Source organism: Ambystoma mexicanum, chromosome 12 (assembly GCF_040938575.1).
Source record: "Ambystoma mexicanum isolate Mex_15411 chromosome 12, UKY_AmexF1_1, whole genome shotgun sequence".
Lineage (NCBI taxonomy): Eukaryota > Metazoa > Chordata > Amphibia > Caudata > Ambystomatidae > Ambystoma > Ambystoma mexicanum.
The window spans coordinates 97,125,507-97,139,247 of record NC_090936.1 but is presented as its reverse complement, the minus strand read 5'-3'; the positions used below and the strand labels follow the sequence as shown (position 1 = coordinate 97,139,247).

At 47.0% G+C, this 13,741-nt stretch overlaps 1 protein-coding gene across 7 annotated transcripts in view; it reads right to left on the bottom strand.

The window, feature by feature from the left end:
* FGFR1OP2 (FGFR1 oncogene partner 2) overlaps positions 1-13,741 on the bottom strand; it is a 244,873-nt gene that overhangs the window by 73,780 nt on the left and 157,352 nt on the right. For all 7 annotated transcript variants that reach the window (XM_069628082.1, XM_069628083.1, XM_069628084.1 and 4 more), the window contains one exon: positions 1,430-1,572. In XM_069628082.1, coding sequence (XP_069484183.1) covers positions 1,430-1,572 — 143 coding nt within the window. The remainder of the gene's footprint in view (positions 1-1,429; positions 1,573-13,741) is intronic.

Here is a 13,741-nt window from a genome sequence, read left to right as displayed (position 1 = left end):
CAAGCTTCCAGTATTCTCATGGAGCTTTCACTCCTCTCCTGGATTTGATTTACAGGAGACTTCCTTTGAGGCAAGGGGAGCACAAGCATACCAATATATCTCCTCTAGGATTCTCCCTCCTGCATTTTCCCCACCCTTTTTACAGTTATTCCTAGATTAACCTCCCATTGGTTAGTTCCTAGTCACATTTGAAATACATTTGGTTGGTTAGTCCTTCTGGAGCCTCGGAGAGGAATATAAAGCGTTTGTGATGCATGGCACAAACTTGGAAGATACGGTTTCCCGCAGTACAGTTCTGTAATGTTCAATGTGCCCTATGTGCTGCTGGCGAGTGAGGAGCTGTGGGCATCTCAGCGCAATGGATGCTTTCGTCCCGCTCACGTTATGAGTTCTTTTCCCTCACTGGTTCGCGAACACAAGGTTTGTGGAATTAATTTGCATGTGATGTGGATGTCCTTTGCAAGATGTCCTGGTAACTGGTACTCATTCCTGTTAGTTCGTAAAAATTCCAGTATGCTGGCAGCAATGGCCTTTTGCAAAGAGTCTAGGTTGCTCTAGTCCTAAGGTTTACAATCTTTCAACGTGGCTTTCGGGGGGATACTACTGCACCTCTGGGGGAGGGGATGGAGGGAAGAGAGATGAATACATTCCTCCCAAACAACCCTATAGGAAGCACACCAGCCAGCACCGGAATGAAAAGCAGATTCAATCTCCATGTCAGCACCGGGATAGTCACACAGACATGGGGATTGCAGGGTCTAAATCAGTCTTTTAGTGGCAAATTACATGGACGAAACGATGGAGAGGGGCTATGGGAAGCTAAAGACAAGATAGGAAAACTACACTGCCAAATGGCATAGAGCTTATTCTTGCCAAAACCTAATTGCATAAATGTTACAAAAAGAAGCCCAATCAGTAGGCTAGTATCAAGAAGCATTTGGCCAAATACAAAACACTTTTTTAATAAAATCACCATTCAACGTGTGCTCCAGTGTCAATTCTGTTTTTCTTATTCCTTTCAGTGTAGTTTAGCTGAAGCATTACGGCCCAAAGCATTATGAACAAACATAATTGTGGTTTGAATTTCTAAATGTGCATTTCTTAAATAACATTTTGAACGAGAATCAATGTTTTACAAATGTCAGCTTTAACTGTTCGGCTTACATTTGGTAATTAAAGTAGTCAGTAGAAGGTATAAATATGGATTTAAAGCCAAAAGCATGGTATGTTTGTACTTGCAACTATCAAAGTGGCAAGCAAATCAAGCAGCAGTAAGGCACATGTATGTTGACTAATGGGAAGTGCAATGCAATATTTGTTGGAGATGTTCTGCAGTAGCTAAGTAACTGCTTAAAATAGGATCAGGTTTCAGTCAAGTGGCTTAAGCATGCAACAGTTCAAAATAACATGGTATAGCAGTAATAATTACCGTGGAATGTTGATCTTTTAACTTCAGAATTATACCTGCATCATCCTTTTTGCTGGCCATTAGCAACCTGAACATCTGTTCTCTGTACTTGCTCATGATGAGTTCTAGAGCAGACTGATGCTCTTCAAGAGAGGTTCGTAATTCTGTTAAAGAACAAAAAGGACATTTTTACAAAGGCTTAAATAAGTCAGTTTAAATTCTTTGGGAGTAGAACCGTTTAGAGAATACGCAAATACTATGATAAAATGCAGACAAGTGTGGATTGACCAAGTAAACATTTTGACTTCTAGGCTATTCAGCCTTCACGTCCCTCTTACTCTTGACCTTTTTATCTCCACCACTCTCCTCTCCACTTACCTCCCTAGCCATCCATTTGTGCCTCCAGTGCCCATCTTTCCATCCAAAAAATGTTGTCTCACCCCTCGCTTTTTACACTGGCCTCAAAACCTCACCTTTCTTGCACTCAATTTTTCTCTTATCGACCTTACTTTTATCTTTCCCCACCTTTCCACTTCTAGTCTCTTATTCCCTTTTTATTGGCTTCACTCCAAGTAGTCTAATCTTTAGCCAGTCTCGTCTTTTTTGTTTTGTTTTGGACCAATGTGGCTGGAATAACCCTTTGTGTGGACAGTGACATTTTAAAAATCCAGTGTGAATAAGTAATGTAGGGAGCATCATACCAGGCAGGGTTACTGAAGCATGTATCTTTGCTGCAGCAAAGCTAGATGAAGCTATGAGCTCATGCGTGGCCATGATCTTTTACAATCATCCAACCCCTCTGCCCTTTCCCCAGTGTTACGTAGATAATCCCCTTCACATGCAAGTCACTCAGCACTTTTTGCTGGACTACTGAATTTGTGGTCTGTTTCCCCTGAGTGAGTGGGACATTTTTTCCACACTCATTCATTCTTTTACCCAATACTTTTGAGCTCCTTTTTATACCCGTTTCTTAGAGAAATGCTTTTCTCCAAGTTTGATGGCATCGGTCTTGGACATTTGCAGCACACAGCACTTTCTGTGCAGTGTTGCTGGGTACCCCTTGGGCTTCCCTTTTTATTTTCTGTTATTTCTCTTGTGGGAAACCATGTTCCAGAGGGCAGGGGGATATTTAGTATCCTTCCTACCTTTTATATTGGGAGATCTGCACACCCTCATCTTATGTGGAGTGCTGAGCAGTTACACTGTATCCCCTTTCTCACTGCTTGTGTAGCTTTATGGTTAGAGTGACAAGCTAATTTGAATGGCTGGTGGCATTGGTTTTATCCTACCTACTTTTGTGCAATGTTTACTCCCAGGTTATACTGACAGCCGCAGTAGTGCACAGATGGGTCACCATTGACCCAAAATGGTGACACTGTTCTTTTTTCGCCCATTGTCCCTTCTTGGCCCTTCATCTGCCGTGCAGGGCGCGGTAGGTCCTAGTTTGACTATTGTCTCGGCCGGATCCCTTTGTGAAGCCTATCATGGCGCCAATGTGTCTGTGGACAGGAAACGGGCAGGCCCAGTTCTAGTCCCAAAGGGTGTGGTTCCCCCTTGGCGAGAGATGAAGATCTCCCTGGAAGCGGGCAGCGAGGCGGGCTGTTTCCTGCTGTCTGTGGGGGTAACAATTGACCCGGAAAAGTTGAGAAGTTAAAAGGATCTGAGATGCCCCTTTATTTTATCCTGCCAAATAGTTTTTTGCATAATAATCTGCTCAGCAGTGTGATAATTTTGACTTCCTGTGTGAGCGGCGAGCAGGAGAAGCCTCAGAAGACAGTGTAGCCCTGCTGTTGTCAGGCTTGTTGTTGCCTGGGAGACGTGAAGCTGTGGAGTTGTCTCCTCAAAGCACTTAGGTTTTCGCCAGTTTTCTTGCCAGTGACGGAACAGGTTGGTTTGGCTAATTAGGAACCTCGGCAAAGCCTGTTCTTGTTTGCTTGCAACTTGCTGCTTCTTGTGTGGGGGTTGGGGATCTGGGGGGGGGGCGGAGTTCCCGGGAGCTTGCCATAGAGCTCCTTGTTATGCGCAAGACATTAGCTGCCTGATGTCACTTGACGCTTGTGGGACCCTCTTGTGTACCTGGATTGTAATGAACTTCGAGAGCCGACTGTGAAGGAGGAGTCGGCACTAGGATCAGGAAAACGTCCAAGGTACAAACAGCTCTTATTTACAGAAAACAGATAGGAGGGGGGGGGGGGCAGGGAGGGAGTCAAACTTTGGTTGCCCCTTGAAACAGTCAGGTGTGCCCCCCTAGTCTTTATCTTTCCGGGTACCAGTGTTGACCCCTGCATTGGGGTAACGCCACGATTGCGGTTGTGATAATTGTCAGCAGCAGAAAATATTACTTATAAATGTGCCGATTGAGTTCCTCAGTCATAGTTTTATATTGGGCATTTTTTATCTTGGGTATTTGTACATTTTTTACTATTTATAGAATATTTTTATCTTAAAAAAGTATTTTATTATATTGAATTTGATCTAAACATTTTAGCCATGGTATATATTAACCGTTTTTAGTGGAGTGCCAGACCTGTTCAGGCATTTTTTGGCCATGGTGACATTTTTGCACTTTACATTTCTCGACCCAGTGATTTCTGTATTTATATATAAACGTAGGAATTATTCCTCCTAATACATTATTGAAACAACCCCCATTATGGCTAAATAGAAGGCAAAAGTAGCTTTATCACCAGGCTCTAGCAGAACTAAATTACTAGGTTGTTCAAACACACACATGAGGTGAACTCTTGAATTCTGAAAATACAAGGTTTCCTTTATGAAATTGATGGCAAAAAATAAAAAATAAATAAAAGGATGCGCCATCTATAATAGAAGGCAATCAGGAGGGAATATTAAGGTGGTAAAGAGGAGATCTATTCTGACCAGTCGAGATCTCTGCTGATTAAAAGCATATTAGCCCCTGAAGAATCATTACAACTGGGAGCTAGTATTACGAACCGAATAGTTGAGGCCGGGGAAGGAGAAATAGAAAATGGCCCTATAAAAGACTAGAGTCACGATTGAGATGAACCCCATATTTTGCCTTTCAAATACATTTTGAGGGGTTGTAAAAGAGGGGTTAAAAACTGGAAAAGGTTCCTTTAATAAAGGGAAAGGAAGGTCTTCCTTGAATCAGGAAAGGTATATAGATATCTGGAACAGGCGTGGCACAAATAACGGTTATGGGAAATAAACCCCAGGAAACATCTAGCTCAAACATAAATAAATGCAGTGAAATAGGAACCCAGACATCCATCACTTATCAAACAGGAGGTCTCTCAGTGAAAAGAGCAAATCAGTTTAATGAGGAAATGCATGAGGTCATTTATAACCTAATAGAACGTTAAATAGGTCCCCTTTTGACAGGTCTATTTACGCTCCTGGGACTTAGTGTAAGGGATCCTGGGAATTGATCCAAGAACTTACCCCCCCATCCCCTGATAGAGTGAGATAGTTTTAAACTCAGCAGAATCCTATAATTCTGTAGAGGGTCGGTCTCAGGCCCGACAGGGAAGAAGTACAGATGAGGAGGGGGTAAGGAGACAGATACCAGGTCCAGGGAGAGAGAGTATAACTCTAAAGAGACCCGTCTCTCAGGGGATTGGAGTGCTGTTGGTTGACTGACTGGTGTCCCTGACTGGTGTCACAATATCCGATCTTGCCCTTTTATCCTGGAATGTTGCCGGATTGGCCACATACTTTTGGATGACACAGAATGGTGTTCCTTTGTACGTGGGTACCAGGTGATTCTGTTACAGGAGACGTGGGCATGTGCACCAGTCCAACTACAAGGTTACAAAACTTAGTGTCCCTGCAGTAAAAGGAACCAAAGGAAGGCCAAGTGGGGTGGATGTTAACCTAGGATGGCAGATCATCAGTTAGACAACTAATAGTTTGGATTTACAGTTCCTTCTGGTGAACACTGGGGAGGGAAAAGTTTTGAAATGCCTCAATATTTATAATAGGCCCTCTGGTCAGAATAAAAGGGAAACTGTGGAGACGCTACAGGGGATAGTTGATTCTAGGATTTTCGGGAGGCCAGAAAACAATTATTCTGGCAGGGGATTTTAATTTAAAAATTGAGCCGGAAGGGCTACTTGAGGGATTATGGGCAGGCTAGGATACTGTGTGGGACATTCTAGCATCAGTGGTAGCCCCACCCTCTTGCGATTCATATGGCCCGTGTCTGGTATAATATGTACTTAAGGGCATGGAATCGGTGATTCCAGAATGATCAACCGGCACCGAAAACATTTAGGGGAACCATGGAGATTTGCTAATAGATTATATTCTAATTTTGGGCAATGATTGTGCCTGGGTTAGTGACTTCAGGGATTGGATTCAAACTGAAAGTGACCACTACACTTGAACAATCAGAATTAATTGAGGCTGGTTGCTAGGCAAGATTGTGTGCAGTACCCTTTGCGAGACTACAGCAACCTTGACCTCCTGGCAATAGGAACCCAACCTTTTGTATAAGTCTGTAATACACAGGTTGGTAGTGTGACTGAGCAGCCAGGCTCATCTCAAGAGGGGACAATGTGAGCAGTAGGGCTTTTTACAAAGGGATTCACAGTGGCAAGTATTCCAAAAAACTCTTACAATCAAGGTTTCTTAATTAAACAATTATTAATTTAACAGTCAGGTCAATAAGCCTTCCTCAGAAGGCAGCAATATGAAAGCCACACTCAAATACACTACAAAATACACTTAGTTTCTCTAAATCAGCAAGCACCCATTTGGGATGGCACACAGATGATTCCTTCACCCTGAGGTGGCTTAACTAAGTAGGACACTGTGGACATTAATACATCACTGGTACATTTAGAGCAATACCGAGTTGGTGTCAAAGAAAAGGGTTTGGGAATAAAACAAAAGGTTACACAACTATTCTGAAGCAGGGAAGTACTTTTTAACCCCCAATGCAAAGTAAATGAACCCTTTCCTGGAGGAGAGGTAAAACACAAAGTCAGAGGTAAGAAGAGTCTTTCAGGGAGCCAGGTCAGCCAATGTCAATTGAGCAAAAGTCTAGGTGAACTAAGTACTTCTTGTAGGTAAGAGTCTTGCACAATGTTTTAGAAGTCTTTGTAGAAATAAAGAATCACAGAAGGGCCACAAGCTGGTAGGCTTGTGAAGGGCAAAGCTGCAAGCATCCCTGCAAAAGCAACCAAGACAAGTCTCAAATGAGAACAAGCAAGGCTACACAACAAGAGGTAAGTCCCCTTAGTGTTACAGTACCTTTGGTTATAAGAATTGGTTGCAGCTGGCTTCTGTTCTTGTACAGATCTGCAGATCCAGTTGTTCCTGGGCCTCAGTCGTGGGGACAAGACGGAGCGCGTCTGGGGACTCCTGTACTGCAATGGGGCGGCAGCAATGGGCAAACTTCAATTCAGCTGCACTTCGCGGTTTCAGCTCCTCGTGTCTATAGCAAATAGCAACACTGCGGTTCTTGGATACCACTTCAGACTTTCCTTGCATCTGGGGTCCAGCACTCTGTTGTGGTGGCTCAGGCTTGGTCAGTCCTGCTTCCTGGGAGTCCGGAGGATCTTCCCGGAGCTGGAGTCCGACTTAAAGACACTCACTCAATTCTGGTGTTCCTCTCCCTGACACTTCGGTTCCTGCAGCGGCAATGGAAGTACAGCCAGCCCGAGAGGATTTTTAGATGAGCTCGTCTTGGGGTCAACTGGTCCCAACAACCCAAGGGGATTAGTCGTCGTTTGCAGGTCTTCTCTAGTCGAGGTGAATTCAGAGCTTCAGCACAGCAGCAGGGCTTCACCGGGCAAACCAACGGTAAAGGAGTTACAGCAGGCGTCTCTTCCAAGTTCTTTTTTGGATTCCTTCGTCCAGTGGTCGACTGCCTTCCCAAAAAAAAGCCTCGCCTTTTATGCAGGTTTCTCCCATTCATTCGCAGCCTAGCTGTCAACCACACAGCAGGGTGGCTGTCCTCCAAGGACAGCCATCCGGCCAATCACCTTTGAGTGCATTCCTGTAACCAAGGGGATTAAGCAAAGGGAGTTTCAGGCACCTCCCTCACTTCCTGCCCCTGCCAGACTTACTCGTCAATCCCGCCAAAGACAAAACAAACAAAGGGACCAAACCTGGTTTGGCGCACAGAGTAAATCTCAAGTAGGACCTTTCCAACAAGAAATGGTGAAAAGACATGACCAGGGCCATTTTTACCAAATGGGCACCCATGGGCGTCTTACTGCAGCTGCAATTGCAGCCCACGGTAAAAACACACAATGGTAGTAAAAAGTAAACCACTGCCACCAGCCATTCACTGTAGAAAGGGCAACAAACATTTTACATGAGTAACTAGACAAAGGGGATACTAAGTAACCTCTCCAGCACCCTATTGCAAGATAGTGTGTGCTGGGTCTAGAAAGTTCACAGTAGTTTCACCAAGAGAAGGTATTTAAACCTTTGTGAAATGTAAGAGACTTCCCTGTGCCACTCCACTGAAGGTGCTGTGCATCACAATGTAAAGATGATGCCTATGGAGTTTGTCAGACTCTAAGCTCAAAAGAAACTGAGTCCAAATCACAGAAAAATAAAAGAGTGTGGAAAAGGTGTCACTCTCTCCAGGTTAGAAATTAAAAGTCCTCAAGTCCAGCAAAAGAGTTGGGGTCTCAAAGGTAGACGGGAATTAGCACATTTCTGAGAATTCTCCCCAACACTGGTTGGGCACAGGAAATGCAAAGGAATCGTCTCAGATGCATTTTGTGGGGCATGCTCGTAAACGAAAATGGGCTAATTTGATGGTCCAGGATACTAAGCCTGTTATTTACAGAGCCATGCTGGACAATCTGGAATCAGCAGAGAAGGATCTATACATGTTGGGATACTGAGCGAGTTTGAGAAACTCAAGGATAATTTGATAGTACATAACATTGCCAGCGGTGGTAGTAAAGCAAGACTGGTATGACCATGCAGGGAGGCAAAGAAAAACAAATCATGTTTTGTCTTAATATAGGCCCTGGGATAAACAGAGCAAAACTTTGTTATTCGAGATCTGAATATAAAAGTATAATTAGAACAAAGAAAAGAGAATTTACTCAGGACCAATGGAGTGTCCTTTATAATGCCCTTGAGAGTGGGAATAATGTACAATTTTGGAGGCAGGTTTAATACGGAGTTGAAGGAGGACTGTAGATTTCACTGCAGCATTACTGTAGATGAATGGCAAACACACTTTTGCAACCTGTACAAAAATCGTTGAGGAGGGCCCTATTGGCCTTGAAGAGCAACAAGGTCCCACCACTGATGATGTAGCCCTTGATTTTATCTGTAAAAAGAGGAGATAGTGCTGCGAGCACAAAACATTGGAAAGGCACTTGGCCACGAGTATATCCCCTCAGATCAGTTTTAGAAATAAGGTAGGAGTATGGGCCCCGATTCTGTGCAAAGTTGATTCAATCATGGCATTGCAGGGTTCGGAATTAAAATTCAATGAGCGGAAGCTAAAACCAGCTCCTGGGTGTCACGCATCACCTAGTAGGCTGGAGCTGCTGCTGGGGAACCACGAGCGAGTACCAGCACACTGCAAATCTAATGTCCAAATGAGATGCACACTAACTTTATGCCCAGTTTGTAGGATTCATTATGTTTACATGTGTACTAGATGTGCCCTAATTCTTCGTTATAAGCATTCTCAAATACTCAAAGTTCATGTATGCATTATTATAATTAGGATTACTTATTAAGCGCAACATGCCCACAGGCTTCAGTGTACATGTTTGTAAGGCACCAAATTGGCCAGGGGAGCCAAAAGCACCCAGTAGCTGTTGGTTTTAAGCTAAACATGTACTCTTAGGCTACAAGCAGGAGCTAAATAGCTCCCAACTCCACTCAATTTCGAACCCTGCATGGTACAAGGTGCTTCCCTCCTGGCAAAGATCAGTTATTATTTCCAGTATATGAAAAGGCCATAGAGAAAACCCTGCCAAATACTGTCCTATATTGTTACTGGATGGAGCCGGGAAAATATTTGCAAAAATACTTACAGAATTGGGTACATTCGAACAACGCGATTACTGATCCCCAGGAGGGTTTTAGAAAAAAATAGGGGACCATTGATCAGTGTTTTATGTTGCACCTGCTGATCCAGCAGCATGTGGTACTCCGGAAGAACAAGTTACTTTCTTACCTGGTAACGTTCTTTCGATGGGATGGTCCGACGACGTATTCCATATCTATGACATGTAATCACCACAGCTGTGCTGCTTCGGAAACTTTTTCCGGCGTCTGCGTCCTGCGTCGATCACGTCGATGCGCCGTCGTCGAGGACCTCCTCCGACGTCATCCGATGTGATAAGTAGGACGCACGACGCCCGTAGCCTCAGTTGTAGTTTTTTCCCCCCAGAACGTGTGACATTAGTCAACTGCCAGTCAGACACAAAGCCTTGCGGAACGTAAGCTGCAATCGCAAAAGAATTTCTGCAGCGGGGAAGGCAGGGCGGGAGCGATATGGAATACGTCGTCGGACCATCCCATCGAAAGAACGTTACCAGGTAAGAAAGTAACTTGTTCTTCGAGGGGATTGGGTCCTCCGACGTATTCCATATCTATGACAGACTCCCAAAGCAGTACCAGAGCAAGGAGGAGGGAAAGAATTTAGAATCAAAATTTAGAATAGCCAATCAAATAGCAGAGCAAAGGACCGCCTTGCCAAAGGCCATATCCTGTCCTCGGATGGAATCGAGGGAATAGTGACGTACAAATGTATGTACTGAAGCCCAGGTGGCTGCATCACAGATGTTGCGAATAGGAACACCCCTCTGCAGGGCAGTAGATGCAGCCATACCCCTGGTAGAATGGGCCCGCAAGCCAGCCGGTGGGTCCTTACCCGCCAAGCGGTAACACTCCGAGATGGCCAAAATAATCCAGCGAGACAAAGTCTGTTTCGTCACAGCTTGCCCCAAACGCTTTCCAGCGTAACCAATAAAGAGTTGATCGTCTCCTCTGACCCGGGACATGCGTGAAACATAAAAGCTTAAAGCTCTCCTAGGATCAAGCCTATGGAGCCTCTCCTCTTCCTTACCAGGATGCGGAGGAGGATAGAATGCCAGAAGAACAACCTTCTGGGCCAAATGAAATTCTGTCACTACCTTCGGAAGAAAAGAAGGACAAACTCCAAGGACAACCCTGTCCTTGTGAAATACAGTGAAGGGTGGCTTAACTGAAAGTGCCTGTAACTCACTCACTCTGCGAGCGGAAGTAACCGCGACTAAAAACCTAGTTTTCAGAGTTAACAGCCTCAAAGGGCAAGAATGTAAAGGCTCAAACGGAGCACCCATAAGAACTTAAGAACAAGGTTTAAATCCCAACCGGGCACCAGGAAAGGTGACGGAGGGAACATATTAGTGAGCCCTTTCAGAAACTGTGAAATTAAAAGGGATTTTAAAGTAAGAACACTCTTCAGATGAGAGCTTAAAGATGGACAGCGCCGCCAGGTAACCTTTAAATGGTACCCACTTGCAAGCCCCTGGTGGCCAAAGAAAGTAAAAAGGACAGAACCATGGGGATGTCGCATGCAAAAGGATCCACATTCTGAACTCTGCACCAGTCGCAGAACTTACGCCAACGGCAACGCTACAGAGACTTTGTTGCTGGCCTTCGGGCCGAAAGCAACACCTCCATCACGTCTTCAGGGAGGTCCCAATCCTTATACTTCAACCTTTCAGAAGCCAAGCGTGAAGGTTGAGGGATCTGACCTCTGGATGGAGAACCTGACCCCCCTCCCGTGAGAGCAGATCGTCTCGGTAGGGAAGACGACGTGGAGGGCAGATGGACAAGTCGAGAAGGTCCGGGTACCACGTCCTCCGAGCCCACGCCGGGGCAATGAGGATCATCCGGGAACCGAACTTCCGTAACCTCCGCAGCACTTGTGGGATGACGGGGACTGGAGGAAACACGTACAGCAGCGGGAATGACCACTCCACCACGAACACGTCTCCTAAGGCTCCTTTTGGAGGAAATTCCCGCAAGCAAAACCTTTCGCACTTCCGGTTGACACTGGAGGCGAAGAGATCCACTTGAGGGGTCCCCCAAAGGGCGAAGATCTCCAGGAGAATCTCCTGAGCCAACTCCCACTCGTGAGAGATCGCGCTCTGCCTGCTCAGAGCGTCCGCCATCACGTTTTCGTCTCCGGCCAGATGAACTGCCGAGATCGAAACTTCCTGCTGGATGGCCCAGAACTCGAGCTGCATCGCCTCCCTGCACAGAGGAAGTGACCCTGCCCCCCCCTTTTTGTTGAGGTAGTGCATGGCCACTGTGTTGTCCGTCAGGATCAGGACACTCTTTCCACGCACAGTCGGCAGAAAAGCCTTCAGGGCTAGCCTAACGGCCCTCAGCTCCAACAGATTGATATGGAGTCTGGAAACCGACGGAGACCAACGACCGCTGACTGTCAGCCCGTTGGCATGAGCTCCCCATCCCGTGAGGGATGCATCCGTCACGACCGTCACCTCCGGCCAGGGAAGCCAAAATGGAGCCCCCTTCATCAAGTTTCCTTAGACGGCCCACCACAGAAGGTCCCGGGCGACCGAGGGCGGCACCTGAACCGGGTCTGACATCCTGCCGGAGGACTGCGACCATTGCGTCTTGAGTGCCCACTGCAAAGATCTCATCCGCAGGCGAGCCTAAGGGCACCAGAAGAATGCAGGATGCCATGAGGCCGAGCAACCTCAAGAACTCGAACGCTGGGAGCGTCTGGGCATGCTGAAACACTTGTGCACCATCTGCTGAATGTGAAGAGCCCTCACCTGGGGAGGAAAGCACTGCCCCAGGGAAGTGTCGAGCACTGCTCCGATGTACTGGAGCCGCTGTGTTGGCGTCAAATGGGACTTCTTTAAATTGAGGGAGAAGCCCAGCCTGTGAAGGGAGTGGCAGGTGACTGACAGATGATCCAGGACTTGCTCGGGAGAGCTCCCCCTGATCAACCAATCGTCCAGGTAGGGGTAGACATGAATCCCCCCTTGCCTGGGATGCGCTGCCACCACCACCATCAGCTTGGTGAAAACCCTCGGGCGGAGGTCAATCCGAACGGCAGGACCCGAAACTGAAAGTGCGAGTCACCAGCCGCGAACCTCAGGTACTTCTTGTGCTTGGGATGGATCGGCACATGGAAGTAAGCATCCTTGAGGTCGAGTGACACCAACCAGTCCTGAAGCTGAAGGACCTGGAGGACTTGAGAGAGAGTAACCATCTTGAACTTGTCCTTCCTGAGGAGTTTGTTCAAACCGCGCAAGTCCATGATGGGTCTCAATCCCCCGTCTTCCTTTGAAATCAAAAAATAAGGGGAATACCATCCCTTGTTCCTCTCTGCTACAGGCACCAGTTCTATGGCGCCTTTCTCCAGCAGGGCTTGAATTTCCTGCGCAAGGAGCGGATCCGGACTCTGCAAAGAGGTTCCCCGGTGGATTGTCGCGAGGCCTGTGTCGAAAGGGAAGACAGTAGCCGTGGGTTATGATCTCCAGAACCCACACATCTGAAGTAATGGCTTGCCACTGTACAAGATGCTGCACCAGCCTTCCCCCAACCGGCGAACCATGGGACATGGCCTCATGACTGAGTGGGAGCGGCTGCGGCGTTACCTGAGGGCAAAGAGGCAACTGCCCGAGCGGCCTTGGCACCACGGGTACCCTGTCGTCCACCTCTGGTACCCCTGCGTTGGCCTCTTTGACTGCCAGCTCCTCTCGCTTTACTGAAGGACGAGTAATAGCGAAAGGAACCACCCCTCCACTGCTGTCCCCTAGGACGAAAAGGCAGAGGTTGGCGAACTGCAGCGCCCAACGACTTCGCTGCAGCTTTTGAGGGCTGCAACCTCTCAAGGCTCTCGTCAGCCTTGCTGCCAAAAAGGTGTTCACCGTCAAAGGGCATGTTGAGGAGCCGGGACTGCACATCAGGAGCAAACCCCGACTTCCCCAACCACGCAAACCTGCGTATCACGGTGCTCGCCGCCATGGACCTACTGACGCATTCAGCTAAGTCCAAACCCGACTGAACGGACTCACACATGGCATCCTTACCATCCTGGACCATAGCAAGGAAACCATCCCGTTCGTCCCCTTCGGGAATATGTTCAGCCGCTAACGCAACACAGTTCCACAGAGTGTGTGTGAAACGAGACAAGGCGCAAATGGAGTTGGCTGCCTGAAGCGCCATACCACCAGAAGAAAACACTTTCTTCGCCCAGCCATCAAAACGTTTGTCGTCCCTATCAGGAGAGATGGTAGGGTATGACGCCTGCTTTGCCGGGGCCGTGGCCGCCTGCACCACCAAACTCTCCGGAGTGGGGTGCCTGGTCAAGTAGCAGGGGTCGCTACTGGCTGGACG